At 32.3% G+C, this 18,328-nt stretch overlaps 1 protein-coding gene across 3 annotated transcripts in view; it reads left to right on the top strand.

Annotated features, from left to right (window-relative positions):
- Positions 1-12,454: 12,454 nt before the first annotated feature.
- Positions 12,455-18,328, top strand: part of LOC149530591 (uncharacterized) — a 32,820-nt gene continuing 26,946 nt past the window's right edge. Inside the window, exons 1-6 of one of the 3 annotated variants that reach the window (XM_089809729.1) lie at positions 12,468-12,634; positions 13,251-13,867; positions 14,056-14,972; positions 15,093-15,723; positions 15,855-15,905; positions 16,110-16,182. In XM_089809729.1, coding sequence (XP_089665855.1) covers positions 13,752-13,867; positions 14,056-14,972; positions 15,093-15,723; positions 15,855-15,905; positions 16,110-16,182 — 1,788 coding nt within the window. In that variant the 5' untranslated portion in view covers positions 12,468-12,634; positions 13,251-13,751. Of the gene's footprint in view, positions 12,635-13,250; positions 13,868-14,055; positions 15,724-15,854; positions 15,906-16,109; positions 16,183-18,328 lie in introns of those variants that run through there. The other 2 variants (XM_089809727.1, XM_089809728.1) reach the window with 2 other exon arrangements.

Here is an 18,328-nt window from a genome sequence, read left to right as displayed (position 1 = left end):
ATATGTCTTCATTAGTTATTTTCACATCACAGGTGGCCACAGAAGGATGAGTTTCCTCTTTATTTCTATAAACAATTGTTTATGGAATTTCATTTAAATCATGATGTAGATTATACAAATTTTCTAGGTCATGCTAGATAGGGCCTCGGTAGATTATCAGAGTGATTTATACTTGCGGAAACCCCTATGCTCGTTAATAAATAGGAAATGATGGGTCCAAACCTTTTGGTCATGTCAAGAGCTCCACAGATGGTTTTTGTAGGTATGAATATTTGAGATGATACAGTCAGGAGTCAGATCTATTCTAGCATTGCCACAATTGCTATGCAATTATAGGAGATGTCTTCAGATCGATATGGCAGATATATGATACGATCTCATGGTACCAATCTGACTGTTGTATCCTCTAGCACAGGAGTTGACGATGTGTATGGGATAGCCGATATACCATCTCCACTAGATTTTTTTGCTATATCGAATGTGGATGCATTGCATCTTATGGCATCTTATTTAGCATATGATCTTCTTGGTTTATATTAGGCATTACCAATAGCCTTGGGGATTGCTCTTAGTGACATTGGTGGACACATCAGCCATATTCTCTCATGCACAATATGATCACAAGGTTCAAAGAGCCAAGAGGATATTCTTGCACCTTCTATAGCATCTGCTCCTACACAAGGCCATATAACACCCGCCCCCACACCTACTCAGGATCCTATAGCACTTTCTCCTACACAGGGCCCTACAACACCTGCCCCCCACCTACTTAAGATTTTGTACCACCTCCTACAACACCCCCCCATACTCAAGCCCCCACAGTACAACAATGTCTATTGATCAGTATGCTTTCAAATGAGATGGATGACTTGGACTAGGCTACTTTGTCACTACATGATTTAGATATCAGTTAGATTGGTAGAGCATTACATGATGCTATAGTAAATATATTTATATGTTTTAATTTATTTATTACTATAATTTACACTTTTAAGTTTAACACACTTGAACTTAAATACATCTACTTAGAGACATACATATATTCTTGATTCAATCTAACTTGTGTACATACATGTGTTCTATAGGGTCTCAGTGATAGTATGTTGTCTTTTGGAGATCTTCAAACCCTAATGGATCCTACATGACATGAGTCACAGGTATGTTATAATTTTTATATATTTGATATATATGTACATGTGATATAATTTGCACATACATAATTTTATATATAACAAATTTCTTTCATTTGACATAGGGTTCAGACCTAGATTGTAGAGCCTTTTGAGGTCATGGATTAGGAGGGGGATGTGGTTGATCTTATTTTAGATGCCTATTTCATAGATGTTGAGACATTTTATATATAAACATGTTATTTTAGATACTTTGATATGGAGACCTCGATGTTTTTTATATGTTATTCGGATACATTTGATGTGGTATTTTAGAGACATTTAATGTGGTATTTTAGAGACATTTTATATGGTATTTTGGATACATTTTACATGGGTACATTATTTCATCAATGTGTTATTTGTAGATGTAGATGTTATGTTCATGTTTATGTGAACACATGATACACATGTTCATGTTGAATATATGTATGTTTTCAATATTCATATTTTTATTTCATAGATCATGTATTATTTTGTACATGCGTTACAATATTTAATCAACAAATTTAATACATATTTAAGAACATAAAGAGTACTAGTAAAGAATACATGTGTTATAACATTTAATCACTAAATTTAATACATATAAGAACACAAAGAATACATACGGACATAAAGAATGTAATACGTGCTATAGAATCTAATAAGAGTGCATTTAATTAGTAAAGGGGTTGTACTAATGGGATGTCTTAAAGGATTGTCTTAAGGGGTTGTCCTAAAAGGAGGTCCTAAAGAGAAGTCCTAATGTGATGTCTTAAGGGGAAGTCCTAAGAGGTTGTCCTAGTAGAGCATATATAAAAACATAAAATATTAAAGCATAAATTTAACATCTTTCAAAATACACACACATATCAAATCATACACAAAATATAAATAGCATTACATGTTCATAATTCCTACCAAATATCCAAGATCCATGATCAAATTTATATAAATTTATAAAACATATATCCAAAATGATGTGTATGTAGTAAATATGAAAGTATGATAGCTATATAGAAAATAAGTACAAATAATTGAATTAGAGCACCACAAATATTGTATTGTTAAGATCCTCTCTATTTTTTATTATCTCTAGAATCTTTTCATTTTCTTCAATAGACAGTTTCCACTTTTGATTTCTATGATGTCCTCTTCTTTGTATTGCATCAAATTTCAACTTTGTCACTATAACATGGTTATTGTATTGTAAAACCTTTTCTCCAGGCATGTATTCAATAAATTCAATACCATTGTTGGTTATCTTGTTTTGTTGATAATATGTTCCTTGAGCAACAACTAATCCAATTGGATATGACTATCCATCAACATCTATAATTCTTTCTAGCAACTCATGTTTTTCTTTTGTGCATCTTAGAAGATAATAGTCTACATTTTCTACATTATTTGCTAAGGCTTGGACAACAAAAATATCTCCTACATGTACATAAAAATAGATGTACATATAAGTTTATTTTAATGAACATACATGTGTGTCATATATATGTACATATTCCACAAACCTGCCATAACTAAATCTGAAACACACTCATAATTAGTTGAATGTATATGATCATGAATGTCAATGTCAATGTTAGCATCTTCAAAAGGAGGCTTTCTAACTATGTCCTTCAAATCCCAATGTGAAAGATATCCATTCACAATATTTTCACATACACTCATTGGATTTTCCTTCATGTAGGGTAAAAGCACAAACCTGTGTCACCCTTTTGTAAAGTAAAAGGCTAACAAAAGTATAATTGTTCACCTTCAATGACATAAAATTGGTATTATTATTTTGAATTTGGAAATGAAGCAAACTAATGAAATGTGTAGAAATGGATGAAGTTTAGGATTATAATTTTTAATAATTATTTGAAATAAGAATTGATATATTTTCCTTATTTCTATAGATAGTTTTTAGGTGCTAAAAAATGCTAAAAATTAGGGGTCTAGTTCCCACCTCAAAACTACATGGAAATAAACTTATTCCCCTTTGATCTTAGACTATGTTATAGCTAACATATATATCTAGAACAATTAAAAATAAAAATTGGCTTTAGACCTATATTTTCTCTTTTATGAGGATTGAAATCTCAACTTATCTTAAATCGATAGTTTTCATCTCGCACCACATTTTTCAAAACAAATCTATTCTAAGGAGGAGAAAAAATATACATTCTAGAAGAGGACTGTCTCCTCTAGAACATCATATAATTTTTAGATTTTTTTGAAATGATCTAATATTTTTTTCTTTCTCCAAACCAATATCTTTTCAAGTGTTAAAATATGTTGTAGTAGAATTTTTTTATTACAATATACTATATCTATTTAAAACACTATAAACTCTATATGAGAATATTCTTGACTCCGAGCACTATAAAATTGTGTTTACATATTATTAAAAAAATATCATAAAAAATAGTTAGAGTTATTGAAACACCACTTTTCTGAAATAATTTTATTTCTTTAGTAATTGGATACAAACTAGTATAAAATATGCATTTAATAGACATTTCCAATTCAAAAAGTGTGAAACCATATATAAATTAGCTAGAATGAATTTATCTAAATCATATGTTTAAAAAAAATAGATTTTTAGATAGAAATACTCAAATTCAATCATTCTGATAAGTCAACCTAAAAGGTGACACAACTTTGTACTTTTACCCTATAGTCATCATAAAAACATGACTTCTCACGTACTTTAAACATCAGAGGTTTGTGGTGTCTTGTAGTCACCATTTGATGTAAACTTCTAATACCAGAAATCATTTGGCAATTGTAAGGATTAGATCGATCTATATTTGTTACAACTACGGATAATAAATAATGATCATGTTTCAAAATAAATATATAATTAAAAACTTGAATTATAAGGATATACGTGTGTTATATCAAATAAATAAATATATAATATTTACCTTTCACTTCCCAAAAATAATGCTTATTGTATTCAGTATCTTGAGTAGCAAAATGATCTTTACACCATTCAATAATTTCATTCGCACTCTCTATCCTATAACTTGAATGTGTGACATGCATGTATATATTATTTAAAATACACTAAATCTATGTGTGTGTGTATATATACCTGAGAGAATCTATACATATATATGTTATAAGTAGATTAAGAACACAATAAATGTATGTACATATGTACCTGCAAGTTCATGTTGTCGAAGTACGCGCTTTATACATGCTCATGCTCCCCTTTTTCATGTCACTTTCAAAGAAGTTGCACAAAAACCTAACATTGCTTCTAGCATGTTGCATGGCTAACAAATTAAATGCTTTTTTAGATTTAAATTGTCTTGTGAGTTCATGAAATGAGACTAAAAATAATTATATACATAAAATTGAAATATGTGTACAAATCAATATAAGTTTTAAATAAAGTTAAATAAAAATGTACACATGTACACTAACCTGCACAACCATCAGACCAAATCCATTCCTCTGAAACATTTATTCCATAATTTCTAAGATCTTCATAGAACATTACAAAACAATGAGCGAAATAGCTCCTATCATGAACTCTATCATCACTAATATAGAGATGAACCTCCTTGATGATATTGCGTTCATTTTCCTCCAAAATTTCCATCTCATCCACCTCAAATTGTGCATGTCTATAAGTCACTTGCACAAATACTGCAACTTGTTCAAAATGAAAATATTGCCATTGAAGCTCTATTTGAGGTGAAAATATATAGTTCTCATAGAAATCTATAACCGAAAGAATACAATTAGGTGGAAAACAATTTTTTAAATCATGAAATTGTTTAGCTTGTCATCGTGCACCATGACAATGTTGGATATATTAATGGATGAAACTTGGTCATAAACTCATCATATCACAATTCACTCTCCTTCAACACAATTTTTTTGGATTCAACTCCTGTCTTATTTTGGTATGTCTCATATTCATATCTCATCAATGAAATTGGTGTTGATTCATTAATATTCCTAACTTGCAGTGGAAATTTACATAAATCTCCACAATCTGGACATTGATTTATGATGTGTTGTAGTTTGAACTCATTTGAATCTTCTAATTTACCACATAATATAGAATTCACAAATAGTGACGTACTGCTAGGGATGACCAAATTTGGATAAAGTACTGCCATAACCTTTTTATATGATTGCAAATGTAGACCAAATTCAACATGGCTTCGACAATAATAAGTTTCACATATCTTATTTATGCATACAAAGGAAGGACATAGACTCTCAAGCATTCTCTGACATATTTTCACATTTAAAAAGTCTTGCTTGAATGTTTGAAATAATTCACTTTGTGTTATTACTATAAAATGTTTTGCATGTTCAATTTTTGCCCCTGTCTCTTGATCTTTAATTTGTATAGTATCACATTTATTAGAAGATACACGAGATGATGTGGTCCAAAATTCAATACCCTATCTTTTTACATCTTCAAAAATTCTATCTTTTCGAGGAACTTTGCAAATATTCACCCAATTATTCTCAATGTTTTCATTTGGCATATTTCTCCTCCTAATGTATCTTTAAATAGTTCTTCTAGATATATGTAGTAAATCAAAAATTGCATGTACTTGTTTTCTATGTGTCAACTTTCTACTAGATATGGTAGTCATCAATGCTCTACGTGTAGTGCTCAAATCACCTCCTCAAGTTGTGTTGTCAATTTTGTTATAAGCAGTTTGCAAATTTTCAACTACTATTTTATTAACATTATGTGCATGGTTTTTCCTATTATAAACACCTAACAACTCCAAAATAGGCCTCATATCTTTTCTCCTAAATAACTTGATAAATAATTGTGCCTTTTTGAATATACTTTTATTTTTTAAATATTTACCCCACATGTTTTGGCAATACTTTTTAATAGTGTTCTCTTTTACCATTTGTGTAGATGACATTTGACTAAAAAGTAGGTCCTCTTTCGAATCCATCAAATTTCCTACACCTAATAATACGTTTCTATCATTAGAACTATCAATTTGTTCATCTTCTTGAATCTCATCCTCTTCATGAATCTTGTCCTCTTCATTAATCTCATCTTCTTCATGAACTTTAGTAGGTTGGTTTTGATTATGTTTTGTATGACCTTTCATTTTGTTATCTCTTATTCTATCATATTTCCTTGATCTAACCTTTCTATTACCCATTTAATACTTTGACCTATAGGAAAATATTTTAATTTAGATTTCACTAGAAATATAGTTCAATAGTTTAATATATAGTACATAAAAATAACTAGGTGAAAAAAATACCTTATTGATATCCTTTGTAATTGTCGTTAAACTCCACGAAATAATTGATAAATATGGCTTCAAAAAATATTTATTTTTGAAAATGCTCCTTTAAATTTCACAATTTACTATTCACTTATTATAAATTGAAATTAAAAAAAAAAAAAATTTATATGAAAACACTAATGTAACCGCTAGCAATTTTTTTGGGCCGACAAGGTTTATGATTGAAAGGGTTATGGCTGAAAGAGTTTTGGTCATAACTATCTATGTGTCATCCTAGGTGGCAACCACACAAGCAAAAGATGCAATTTTTCCAAACGATTCACATTGAATGCTAATTTATCCATACAAAATGAAGTTTCTTAAAAAACTAAAAATACCCTTTTGTAGATCTTTTAGTCAAGATTATGGTCATATAAATTTTGTAGTATTTTGATTATTTATAATATGTTATATTTATAAAATATTACAAGTAAGTCCTTTAAGATTCAAGAAGATGTTTGTTTAAGAAAAGAAAAAAAATAGTAAATCATGTTCAAAAAATAAAAACTTTGTGTACCTTTAAAGGAGACAGTCATGTTCAAGAATGTGTAATTTGTTTTAAAAAATATATAGATTTGATAGAAAAAAAAATTGCGGGAAAAAAACTATCAATTTCTGATAAGTTCGACTTTGAATAGTTATAACTTGAAACATATAAGTCCAAAATCTTTTTTTTTTGTCCACTACGTATACATGTCAACTATAACATAGTTCAAAATCAGACCAAAATATGATCATTTGCATATATTTGTTTGGTGGTAATGAAACTCTATATTTTCAACATTTAAAAAAAAAAAAATAGACTTCAAATTTTAAAAAAATAATAAAATTTTCACTCGATTAAAAAAAATTACAGCCATAAACTTCATCTAATTTACACATTTCATTAGTTTACATCATCTTCAAATTCTAAACACAAATGTCCTTTTTATGTCAGTAAAGTTGGACAATTTAAGTTTTGATATCCTTTTCCTTTATAAAAGGTGACACAAGTTTGTGCTTTTATCTCCAACTCAATTTTATGTTTATATGTAGCTCACTTGTACAAATATTACAACTTGTTTAGAATGATAATACTGAGCTTGAAGCTCTACTTCAGGGGAAAAATCTCCAATTGAAAGAATACAACAATGTTGATGATAAATTTTGGAATCACAAAATGGTTAGCTTGTCATTGTGCAACATGACAATGTTAGATATGTTGACATATCATAAGATGAAATTTAGTCATAAACACAATGTAGGACAATCCAATATCCTTCATTACATTTTTTTATTTATTCAACTTTTGTCTTAGTTCCATATGTCTAATTTTTAAATCTCTTGTATGAAACTAGTGTTGAATCATCAATATTCTAGCAATTTGTAGTAGAAATTTATGCAAATATCCACAAAAATTGCATTGAATATTTATACAATATACCTTGAAGACATCTACATCTTCTAGTTTATCACATAATATAGACTTCAGAAATTGTGTTGTACTCCTAGGGATGACCATATGTGAATTAAGTATTGCTCTTACTTTTTTATATGATTGCAAGTATAGATAAAATTCAAAATGATTTTGACAACAACTAGTTTAATGTACATTATTTATGTGTACAAAGAAATGAAAAAATCCTCTCAAATAGTCTCTAACATATTTTCACATTTAAAAATTCTTGCTTGGATGCATAAAATAGTTCACTTTGTGTTATATCTATAAAATGTTTTGGATGTTCAATTTTTGTACCCATCTCTTTGTATTTAATTTGTATAGTATCACACATATTAGAATAAATGTGAAAGCATGTGATCCAATATTCAACAACCTATCTTTTTACATCTTCAAAAAATTTGTCATTTTAAGGAAGTCTACTAATGTTTACCTGATTCTTTCCAATGTTTTCATATAACATATTGCTCCTCCTTAAATATTTTTGAATAATTCTAGATATTTATAATAAATAAAAATTTACATGTACTTGTTTTCTCTATGTCAACTTCTTACTAGATATTATAGCCATAAATGCTCTATGTGCAACACTTAGATAACCCCATCGAATTGTGTTGTCAATTTTGTTTAACGCATCTTGTAAAATTTTAACTATTGTTTGATTAAGATTATGCACATAGCTTTTCCTATTACCAACAATCAAAAACTTCAAAATTGGATTCATCTCTCTTCTCCAAAATAACCTAAGAAATAATTGTGTTTTTCAAAATATAATTTTATTTTTCAAATAATCATCCTAATTTTTTTGGTAACATTTTTTAATAGTGAATTCAAATACCATATACTCAGATGAAATTTAACTAAAAAGTATCTCCTCATTCATATCTATCACATTTGTTGTGCCAAATGACATGTTTCTACCTTGAGAACTACCGGTTTGTTCTCGTACTCAAATTTCATCTTCTTGAATATTAACAATTTCTTCCTGGACTTCAATAGGTTGATTTTGATTACATTTTGTATGACTTTTTAGTTTTTCACCTCTTACTCGATCTTATTTTCTTAATCTACCCCTTTTTTTAATGTATTGATTACTTTAATCTACAAAAAAGAAACAAGTCTTTAATTCAGGAGATTAAATGTAATAATGCTTCAATTTAAAGAAATAAAATAAAATAAAATAATTAAAGTTTAAAAAAAACTTGGAAAAATAAATATACCTTATTGATGATGCTTCATAATTGCCTTTCCAACTCCAAAAAAATATGATAAAAACCACTTCCAAAAATAAATTTATTCCAAAAATTAACTAATTTATGCTACTTTTGGTTAAATTATTTAGATTGAAAGCTATTTAAAAATAACTTTTTTTTTTGTACGAGACTAAGAGCTCAGTAGTCATGCGACCATGTTTAGTCATCCCTGGTTTTCACCAAAGATGGTTCAAGAAGACCAGTTCTGACCAAACTATGTCGAGGCAAAACTGCTCATGTGGCATCCTATGTGACAACCACACAAGCACAAATTAAAAGTTTTAAAAACTTCCCATTTCTATGGCTCATTTCACTACCAAAACTTAAGTTTCTTCAAAAATTAAAATACTCTTTTATAGGTCTTGGAATCAAGATCATTGTCCTATAAATTTCAAAGTATTTTGATTAGTTATAATAGATTATAATTTCAAAATGTTGCAAGTAAGGATTTTAGCATTCCATAAGATGCCACTTCAAAAAAGGGAAAAAAAAAAGACTAAATCATATTGAAACAAATTAAAACTTTATATAAAACACTGGAGGAGAGTCCTTTTCAAGAATATGTAATTTATTTTTAAAAATGTGTAGATTTGATAGGAAAAGTTATACGAAAAAAAACTATTGATTTCTAATAAGTTTGACTTTAAGTACTTATAAGAGACAAAATATGTATTAGAAATCAATCTTCCCTTTTTGTGCATTAGATAGACATGTCAACTATAACATATTCTGAAATTAGAGATAAAAATATTATTTTCATACAATTTTTTGGTGTGAACTCAACTCCATAATTATTTATATTTTTCAACAATAAGAAAATGGACATAAAAAATAAATAAAAATAAATAAATTCTTACTCATTTAAAAAAATTATAGGCATAAAATTAATCCAATTTTACACATTTCATTAATTTACATAATCTTCAAACTCTAAATACAAATATCACTTTTATGTCATTAAATTTGAACAATTTGTGTGCTTTTGTCATTTTCTTTTATGGGCATTGTATAATGGTTAATGTGTTCCTTATCAATTACATGTACACACTCACTTGTGAAAGTGGCTAATTGGTTTATATCATAGACTAATCAATGTTTAAGAAAATGATTTCGTGGATCCTACGTATGAAAATGGCTTAATTAGAGTTCTATTGCAATTGCTCCTTCCAAAAATAAATATGTAATTCCTTAAAGGATCTTAGATATCACCTAACCTTCACTTCTTAATGTCATGGAGGCTAGTTGTAATTTTTCAAGTGGTATTCTAATTTTTATTTTCTTTTGTTTTGGAACCCCATAAATAATGCTCAAATAGAAACAAACACATGCTATTCTCTCTAATATCATTATCCAGTTATACTTGTTCAGTAAGATGAATATAATTTCTATGTATTATAGCACTCTTAAAATTAACCGTAACTCATATATACACTAAATCAATGAAATTTAGAAATAAAAAGTAGTTCATTAAATTTTTTTACAATGTATTGAATTGAATTAAACATTCTTATTTATTTCAACATCTTCTTCAACTATTTCTATTTGTGACCATATGAAAGTTAGCAAATCCACCACTAGAGCTATCTTTTACACATCTACTACTAAAGGCACACTAAAATTATACGAGTTTTGACCTATTAACTCAACATAGAAATATAATGGATGGTGATCACATAGGGCACCACTTTTTTCCTTTAGTTATAGATAATAGGCTCAACCTTTAAGGTTGTAGAAAACAATTTTATGTAATTTAGAGGAACACTTCACTATCTTAGATGACACTTGATCATTTCAAATGACACTTCCATGTGCTTTAGAGGACCACTTTCCTACTTTAGAAACACATCAATGCCTAAGATGATACTTTTAGAGGCCACTTTTCTTATCTAAAGGGAACTTTACACATTATTAGACACAACCAAACTTCTTGAGACATTATCATATATTTTAAGACATTGCCAAATGTGACTTTTTCAAAAGTTGACAACAATGATTTAAAACTTCTTACTATCATTGTTTATTAAACATTCTACTATTTCAACAACCTCCAAATTAGATATATCAAATTTCCATATCTCTACCCTTTTTCTCTAAAATTTCTCTTAAAACCTCAAGTCCTCACTTATTTGTTTAGTTGCAAAATCTATACTAATATTAATATACATAATGATAAATAGTTATGGACATTCTCCATACAAAATGGTATGATTGCAAAAATACAAATCGACGTAAACCAATGTCTTTTAACATTTATTTTTTTTGTATTTTTAAAGCATTATGAAGATCAGACTAGGTAACAAAACTCATATTGCTATGTTTCTAGATAAGATTGTGTGGGAGTTTTTAGCATCCGCGTTTGAAATCATATTAAATGATCTATCATTAGGATGCGAGAGCATGAGTGATTTGTTTTCTATTATCTTTTGACATTCTTAAACCATCTCATCCTGATGATGGATCATTGAATATGATAAAAAACATTGATGATAAAAAATCACACATAATCCTATCGAGAAGCATAATAATAATATCAAATTTGTCGGTCTTATGAAGATGACACTTAATTTTTTGTTACCAAATACTGGAAAAAGTTACATACAAAACAATGAAATTGGTAGTTGGATGGCCACTACAGTAAGATCATGGATTATAGAAATCTATTATTTTAAACAAAAAAATTTGAATGTGTAAAGTTTATTTCTTATACAAGCAAATACAGACTATGGAAATCTATTATCTTTAACAAAAATCATTTGAATATGTGTAAACATTATTTCTTGTACAAGCAAATACTTTTATACTATTTTATTTTATATAAAGAATAGCCACGTCCAAGATGAACACTTAAACACGGAGGAAACTTATAATTGTTATTATCACTATTATAATTAGAATTACAGCAAGGTCCAATCAGTTAACTCCTCTACGATAGCACGTAGCTAGCCGAGATCATGATGTGTACTGCGTATTGCAGTGACGTCACGATCCGGGCATTTTAGAGCACTCCATTTCTGGGGCTGGGTTTTCGATGAAAAATGGTTTTGCATGCAAAATGCAAACACGACAAAGGCCCTTTAGCGTGGAGTGTGCAAGTATATGGCGATGATGCGCTTCATGATAAATATGTTGAATATCATTCATTCGTATCCATATTTAACAAGAATAAATAATAAATAATGAGAATAGTGTGTTGCTATGCTTTATACGTGCGCTACACCTTCAACATCATGATGCCGTCGACCACGTTCACTGCAGTAACCTGACACTATGCGTGCACGCCTACCTACCTCTCCCTTTATTCTCACAACTCCTTAAGAAACCCATGCTAATTACGAACGCCAACGCAACAAGACCAAACAAAACTCGTTGACGGTTGGAAAAAGCTTGGGTTTTGCCTTTCATCAGGCTTTCAGTTATATTCCTCGGGAAGGCGGCTGCCTGTCGGCCTTCACTTGCAACCATTTTCATGGCCGACTCCTCCTCCTCTTGCTCCTGCTTTGGAAAACGGTGAGCTGTTCTATGTTTCACCCCTTTTGTTTTTGGCAGATTAGATGATGATGATTAGGGATTTGTGGATATTAGGGTTTGTGTTAGCGTGAGTGTGAGCGCACTAAGGAAGGGCAGGGCAGGGCATGGCATGATGAGGAGATCGAGGCGGGCGGGCAATCTGTACCATACGTGAGTATAATTAAGGCGTCTGCCACAAACCCAACAGATTGAACCTCCCAACATAAATATAAATCCACTAAGGAAGATTTCATTATTGTGGGGTGTGGAACGCCCAGATCAGAACGAGTCAGGTCCCAGGAGTCGTGCCTTTGTCTTCTTTGTTTGGCCCGGCTATGTTTTCCGACTCTCTTTCTTCTTTTTTGAATTTGATTTTGGGATGTAAAACTGAAATCGACTATTTGGACGCTAGCTTGTGATCTCGTACTGCTTTCATTCAAGTTTCTTTGTCTGTTTGTGATCATTCCGATTCAGCCTCCAGTCATGTCGATGTTTGCGCGCGGAATTCTTCGTGTGCGCCAGAATCTGATCGGAAATCTTCATAGAATGCTAAACCGATTGATCCTTAAATCTGCTCTAATCTGGTGCTCCTTTGTCTTGCTTTGATCTTGTGCAGAGAGAATGTTTGGTGTGGGGTGCTGTGGTCTGAAAACTGAGCTCCTCTCCTGGAAAATGGATGTTGGCTCTGGCGAGGGTAGAAATATTTTCTGTGAGGTTTAAATAAGTGTTCGTGATCGGATTTCACGCTGCGAGGCCGTTCTTTCGTTATCTGGACTTTAGGCTTTCTTCTTGCGCAGAAACTGGGGTTTTGAGGTCGGAAAAATAAAAATTCATGGAGAAATGATGTCGGTCCTGGCAAGGCTGGAAATAATTTCTGAGAATTTTGAGTAAGTGTTCGTAATTATCGGATTGCCCCTCGCTGTTTATGCTGGCTGATGTTTTGTTCTGCGGACTGCAAGCTTTGATCAAGTGCAGAAAATGGGGTTTTGTGGTCGTAAAACTGAGGTTTTCTGGAATGGCTAGAAATATTTTGTTGAGAGAATTTTTGACCGAGTGCTTGTGCTCAATTGTGTGTGTAACTTGTTTGCCGTTGTTATTTTAAGAGAGGACGAACGATATGTTAGAAAAACCGAGCAAGATTAAGAAAGATATACCTGCAAATTTCGAGCTTGCCGGGAGCAGGCAGATTCCGACTTCTGTGGCTGAGGTTTCACTTTACACTCCTCACGCGAGGTTTTTGAAAAATTCCTCTTTTTCTCGTCTGAATTTTTTTATTCTGTTTTTTAATTTGTAGCCAGTTAGTTCCAGGTGTTGTCCAATTAAATGAAGCTTTCTTTGTTGTTACTGTCTGTAGCTTTACCGTTTATGATCAGGAAATAACCATCGGCTGCTCTGCCATGAATTTCTGTGACATCTTTCAGGTCGGTAAATCCACGAGAAGGTGCTTTTTGCCATCCGTCTGATAAGATTTCGAGTGCAAAACTCGTAGAAGGCGGAGGGGAGTCGATGCCTTGTTCTCCTTGTCCAGAGATTCAAAGAGATTTCCAAGTTGCGTATGAGAGTTTCAACTTGGAGGAAATCCAGCGAAAAGGTCTGAATATCCTACACACCTTTTCTTCAGGAAATGCTCTGAAAAGGAACCACCGCGATGGCATGACACGGCTTAATTCACTAGAGGAAGAGGATTTTAGTTTCAAAAGAAGTAGGTGCAATAGACAGCAAGTTGAGAAAGGAGGATTTACTCACGAGAAGGACGAAAATGCGGGTGCGGCTGATCAATCTGATTCAACGGTGAAGGTAAGCAGCGCCGGAGATTCTGATCTTACAGCTGAACGCATGGCGGAGGCCAGCTCCAGAACAACCAGTTGTTCTGATAACAATGGATACACTTTAAATCGTCCGCCGTCATCCGCAACCGAGGCCTCAGCGATAGCCATACATCAGCTACCTTTTATTGCTACAGAAAATATCCATGTCACTTCTTCAGATTCAGGATTTCAAAAGTCAAATATTGAAGATGGCCAAACAGTGCACAGATCCGAGGGTTTCAGTCCTTCCTCGTCCAAGCTGGTCGCTGAAAATGATCAAGATTGGCTTGAGCTAGGACTCGGTTGTGGCCATGGAAGTCGTCATACCAAACATTTCTCCAACAGCCGGCACCTGGAGAAGCCGAAAAATCGTAAAGATTTACCAATAAGCGGGAATGAAGATCAAGAAAAACATAATCGCGTACTACTACGCCCCCAAATACATAATACCGGCTATACTAGCAAGTCTGCTACAATATTTCCACAATCTTCAACCGTTTCAGGCCATCTGCTTTCCCTACAAAATACGAGTAATTCCTTCACTCAGCCTCTCCAGCAAGCCAACGATTTCTCCACGTTTAACCTTTTGCAGCCTTGTAATATAATAAATCAGCACAGATCACATAATATTGCGGAAATTCTATGTGTAGAGCAAATGAAGGCAAACTTCGAGCGGCAACAAAATGGAGAAGTGCCTAGGCCGTCGAAAGGGGCAACACAGTGGCAAGGATTCTACGACCGCATCTCGGAGGTCGGAAACCCTAGCGACGCCATCGTCGGTGCCTCCGAGCTTCGAAGAGCAGCTCCACAGCAAGGAAAGCAAAGGTTTTCTTCAGGTTGGAGAGGTTTGGTCTCCGGGGGTGTTGCCGCTACCTCTCCGCAGAATCCAGCAGGCGACTGCCCTACCTATTACGGAAGCCATTCAGAGGCGGATTTATTGCAGCAGGCCATTTTAGAGAAAATGCAATGCAGAGTTCAGTGGAACGCTAGAGAAATGTCCTCGTCATGGTGTCAACCGGAAGTAAATCATGGATCTTTAATCAGGCCAAGCGCACCAGAAACCGCTTCAGAGAAAATTCCTCGTGCTGTTGCAATGCCCTCTTTAGGAGGCCATCAATATCAAATGTGTGCAACTCCAGTGGAGAGAACCATGCCGCCGGATCGTTACGGTGAATTACAGAGGATTCAAGGTTCATCATGGATGGAAAATGTAAGAATCTTAAGGCCTCCAAGATCCGCTCAAACTAGCGTATGGTTCACGTTGCAGCCGTTAAGCGATCGGTAAGAGGAAATATCGTCTGATCTAAAACAGGTTTAGCTTTATTTAAATAAATGAATGATTTATTATGCTGCCGAATTATTTGGAGTGGTCTTTCTCAGGCTTTACTAATACGAGTCAAATGTGATGACAGAAATGGAGATCTAATGTTGCCGCAGATTCCAAAGAACTATTTAAGGATCAAGTAAGATAAACCGAAACCATATCTTCAATCCTTTACGTCTTCTTTACAGCTAAATGCAAGATTTTTTTAAGTTTATTTTTTGAACGCCGCAGAGTTCATGGATTTCTGTGAGACAACAAACTCAAGGCAACTAAGATTAGGCAGTTAAGCAGAATAATATTTGATGATAACTGAAACTTACGGAGTGAAACGCATGTTGTTCAGGGACGGATCAATGACAATACTCGTGGTAAAAAAGTACCTGGTGAAGAAGCTGGGCCTCTACAGCGAATCAGAGGTAACGTCTATATTTCTCGCTCTCTGATTCCCCACATTATTAAGGATCATTTTACTCTCTGCAATTCATAACTTTCCTAAATTTAAATAATGGTAAGTCTTCAAAATCGTCTATTTTGCTTTCAATACTTTCATTTCTGTGAAAAGTAAATCTTCTTTTCCCGATAGCTTGCAGTCCGCAACTCAAAGATTGATAATTTAGATTTATTTTTCGTACATCGATCAGAGAGCGAGCTCGTCACGCTTGATTCTTAAATGATTTGTACGAGGCATATCGTTTGTACAGTGCTAAATAGGAAGATTAAAGCGCTATAAATCATCAATCGCTTCTTTACGCAAACATTTTCATCATGTCAAATCCTCAATCATGATATATCTTGATTTGGCGCCTATCAAATTTTTATCGGTTCAGTCGTCTCTTCTCGTCAGATCACAATAACGCCTCTGTGTATCTGTAAATTTGAAGAGACTTAAACATGTTATTTTTGTTTAAAGTAAACTATGCATGAGCATGCGCTCAGGATCTGACGATCGATAAATGGAATGAAAATACAAAAGAAATATACGAATTCTGAATTCTCCTCAAAAATTAGTGGGAGCTGCAAGTAACTCGTGGCAAAGCCATTGCGTGGCCTGCTATAAAATATTCTCGTGTACCATGTCAATGAGAAAACACAATAAAAGCGTTGTACTAGGACTTTAAACCGACTATTACGGATGTGTGATGTTTTGCAGTAAAAACAATGAATGCTTTTTAAGACTAGTGACGGATGACATGAACTGAAGGCATTGTGCATGCCCAGTGCAACAGAACCGATGCTCAGATTTGAATAAAAACCATCCACTTAAGTTTGAATAGGAATAAATCAACAGAATTGCATATCAAGCAACGGAATTTATTCGTTTTAAGTTTCCCTTCTACCAGAAAACTTCGTTTTAAAGTCTGAAATGAAACTATTTGCATATATTTCAACAACGCCTAGCGATATTTTATTTGGCCGTTCATTATATAGACTCAAATAACCAAGCAATGTAAGGTTCAGATTCATTCCAGGGAGCTCGGAGTGCATCCATACTGCCCCGTATCGGTAGTTATTTGAACCTCTATGTGATTTCCTGTATTATTAATAGTGTAGAGTATTATTAATATATATTTTGTGAGTAAAGCTGTAGACGGATGGGATAGAAAAACGATTTATGCTATGCCTGAACCCGATCAGGATTGCCTGGAACTAAAGAAGAATTTTGAAGTTAATAATGAAAAAGGACATACTGAAGCATTATAATTTGAGCACCAAGAATATCCCTCTTAGATGGCCTCACGTAAGCTGAGAAGGCATACACTTTACCAGCGATTTACTCAGCCTATATTTTCTTCATCCACTCTTGAAGTTAATACAGAGTTTGACAGATTGAGCGATGAATAATAGGATACCGATTTTGTTAAAAGGCCTCAACTATATCTCCAAACCAGAAACTAAAGAGGGAATATAGTAGTACGTCTTTAGACGATTTGAATATTATTTCTTAAAAATTGAATATTATTTCTTAAAAATAGAGTCAGTCTTGAGTCTTGAGAGGTTTCATTTGAGGAAGGTTAGATTAAACTATTTTAGAACAAATTCTATTAGGTAGAACCTCTTAAACTAAAATCATACAAGTGCGATTGAGTCTACATTTATCAAAATGTTGATAAAAGCTAGCTTTTATTTTAACCTTTCATGGGTAAACTAATTTATTTATTACTTGTGTTTTGTAACTATTTAATCAATATTATAATCTTCTAATCAATTGTAAATTTGAATATATTTGGTTTCATTACTATATTGATTTATTTTATTTCAAGTGGATGTAGGTCTTTCAATGAGCACTAAGGTCTTTATTTAGAAAATGTGGAAAAATAAGGAAATAGGAAAAAAATATAGAAAAATATATCTCACTTAGGTATTGATATCCTCATTTGAACAAAAAGTAGTTTACTTTAAATAAGTACAAAAAAGATTTGCATGACGACATACACCTCTAGCTAAATATTATGTAAATATGAACATATTTATGTATGCACACACATCTACATATATCTACATAAATAGATGTATACATATACATTCACATACATTCACAAATTTGTACATATACATACACGC

Source organism: Cupressus sempervirens, chromosome 11 (assembly GCF_028749045.1).
Source record: "Cupressus sempervirens isolate cs-2001-9-10 chromosome 11, ASM2874904v1, whole genome shotgun sequence".
Classification (NCBI taxonomy): Eukaryota; Viridiplantae; Streptophyta; class Pinopsida; order Cupressales; family Cupressaceae; genus Cupressus; species Cupressus sempervirens.
The sequence above is the reverse complement of the archived record's forward strand: the minus strand, read 5'-3'. Positions and strand labels throughout refer to the sequence as shown.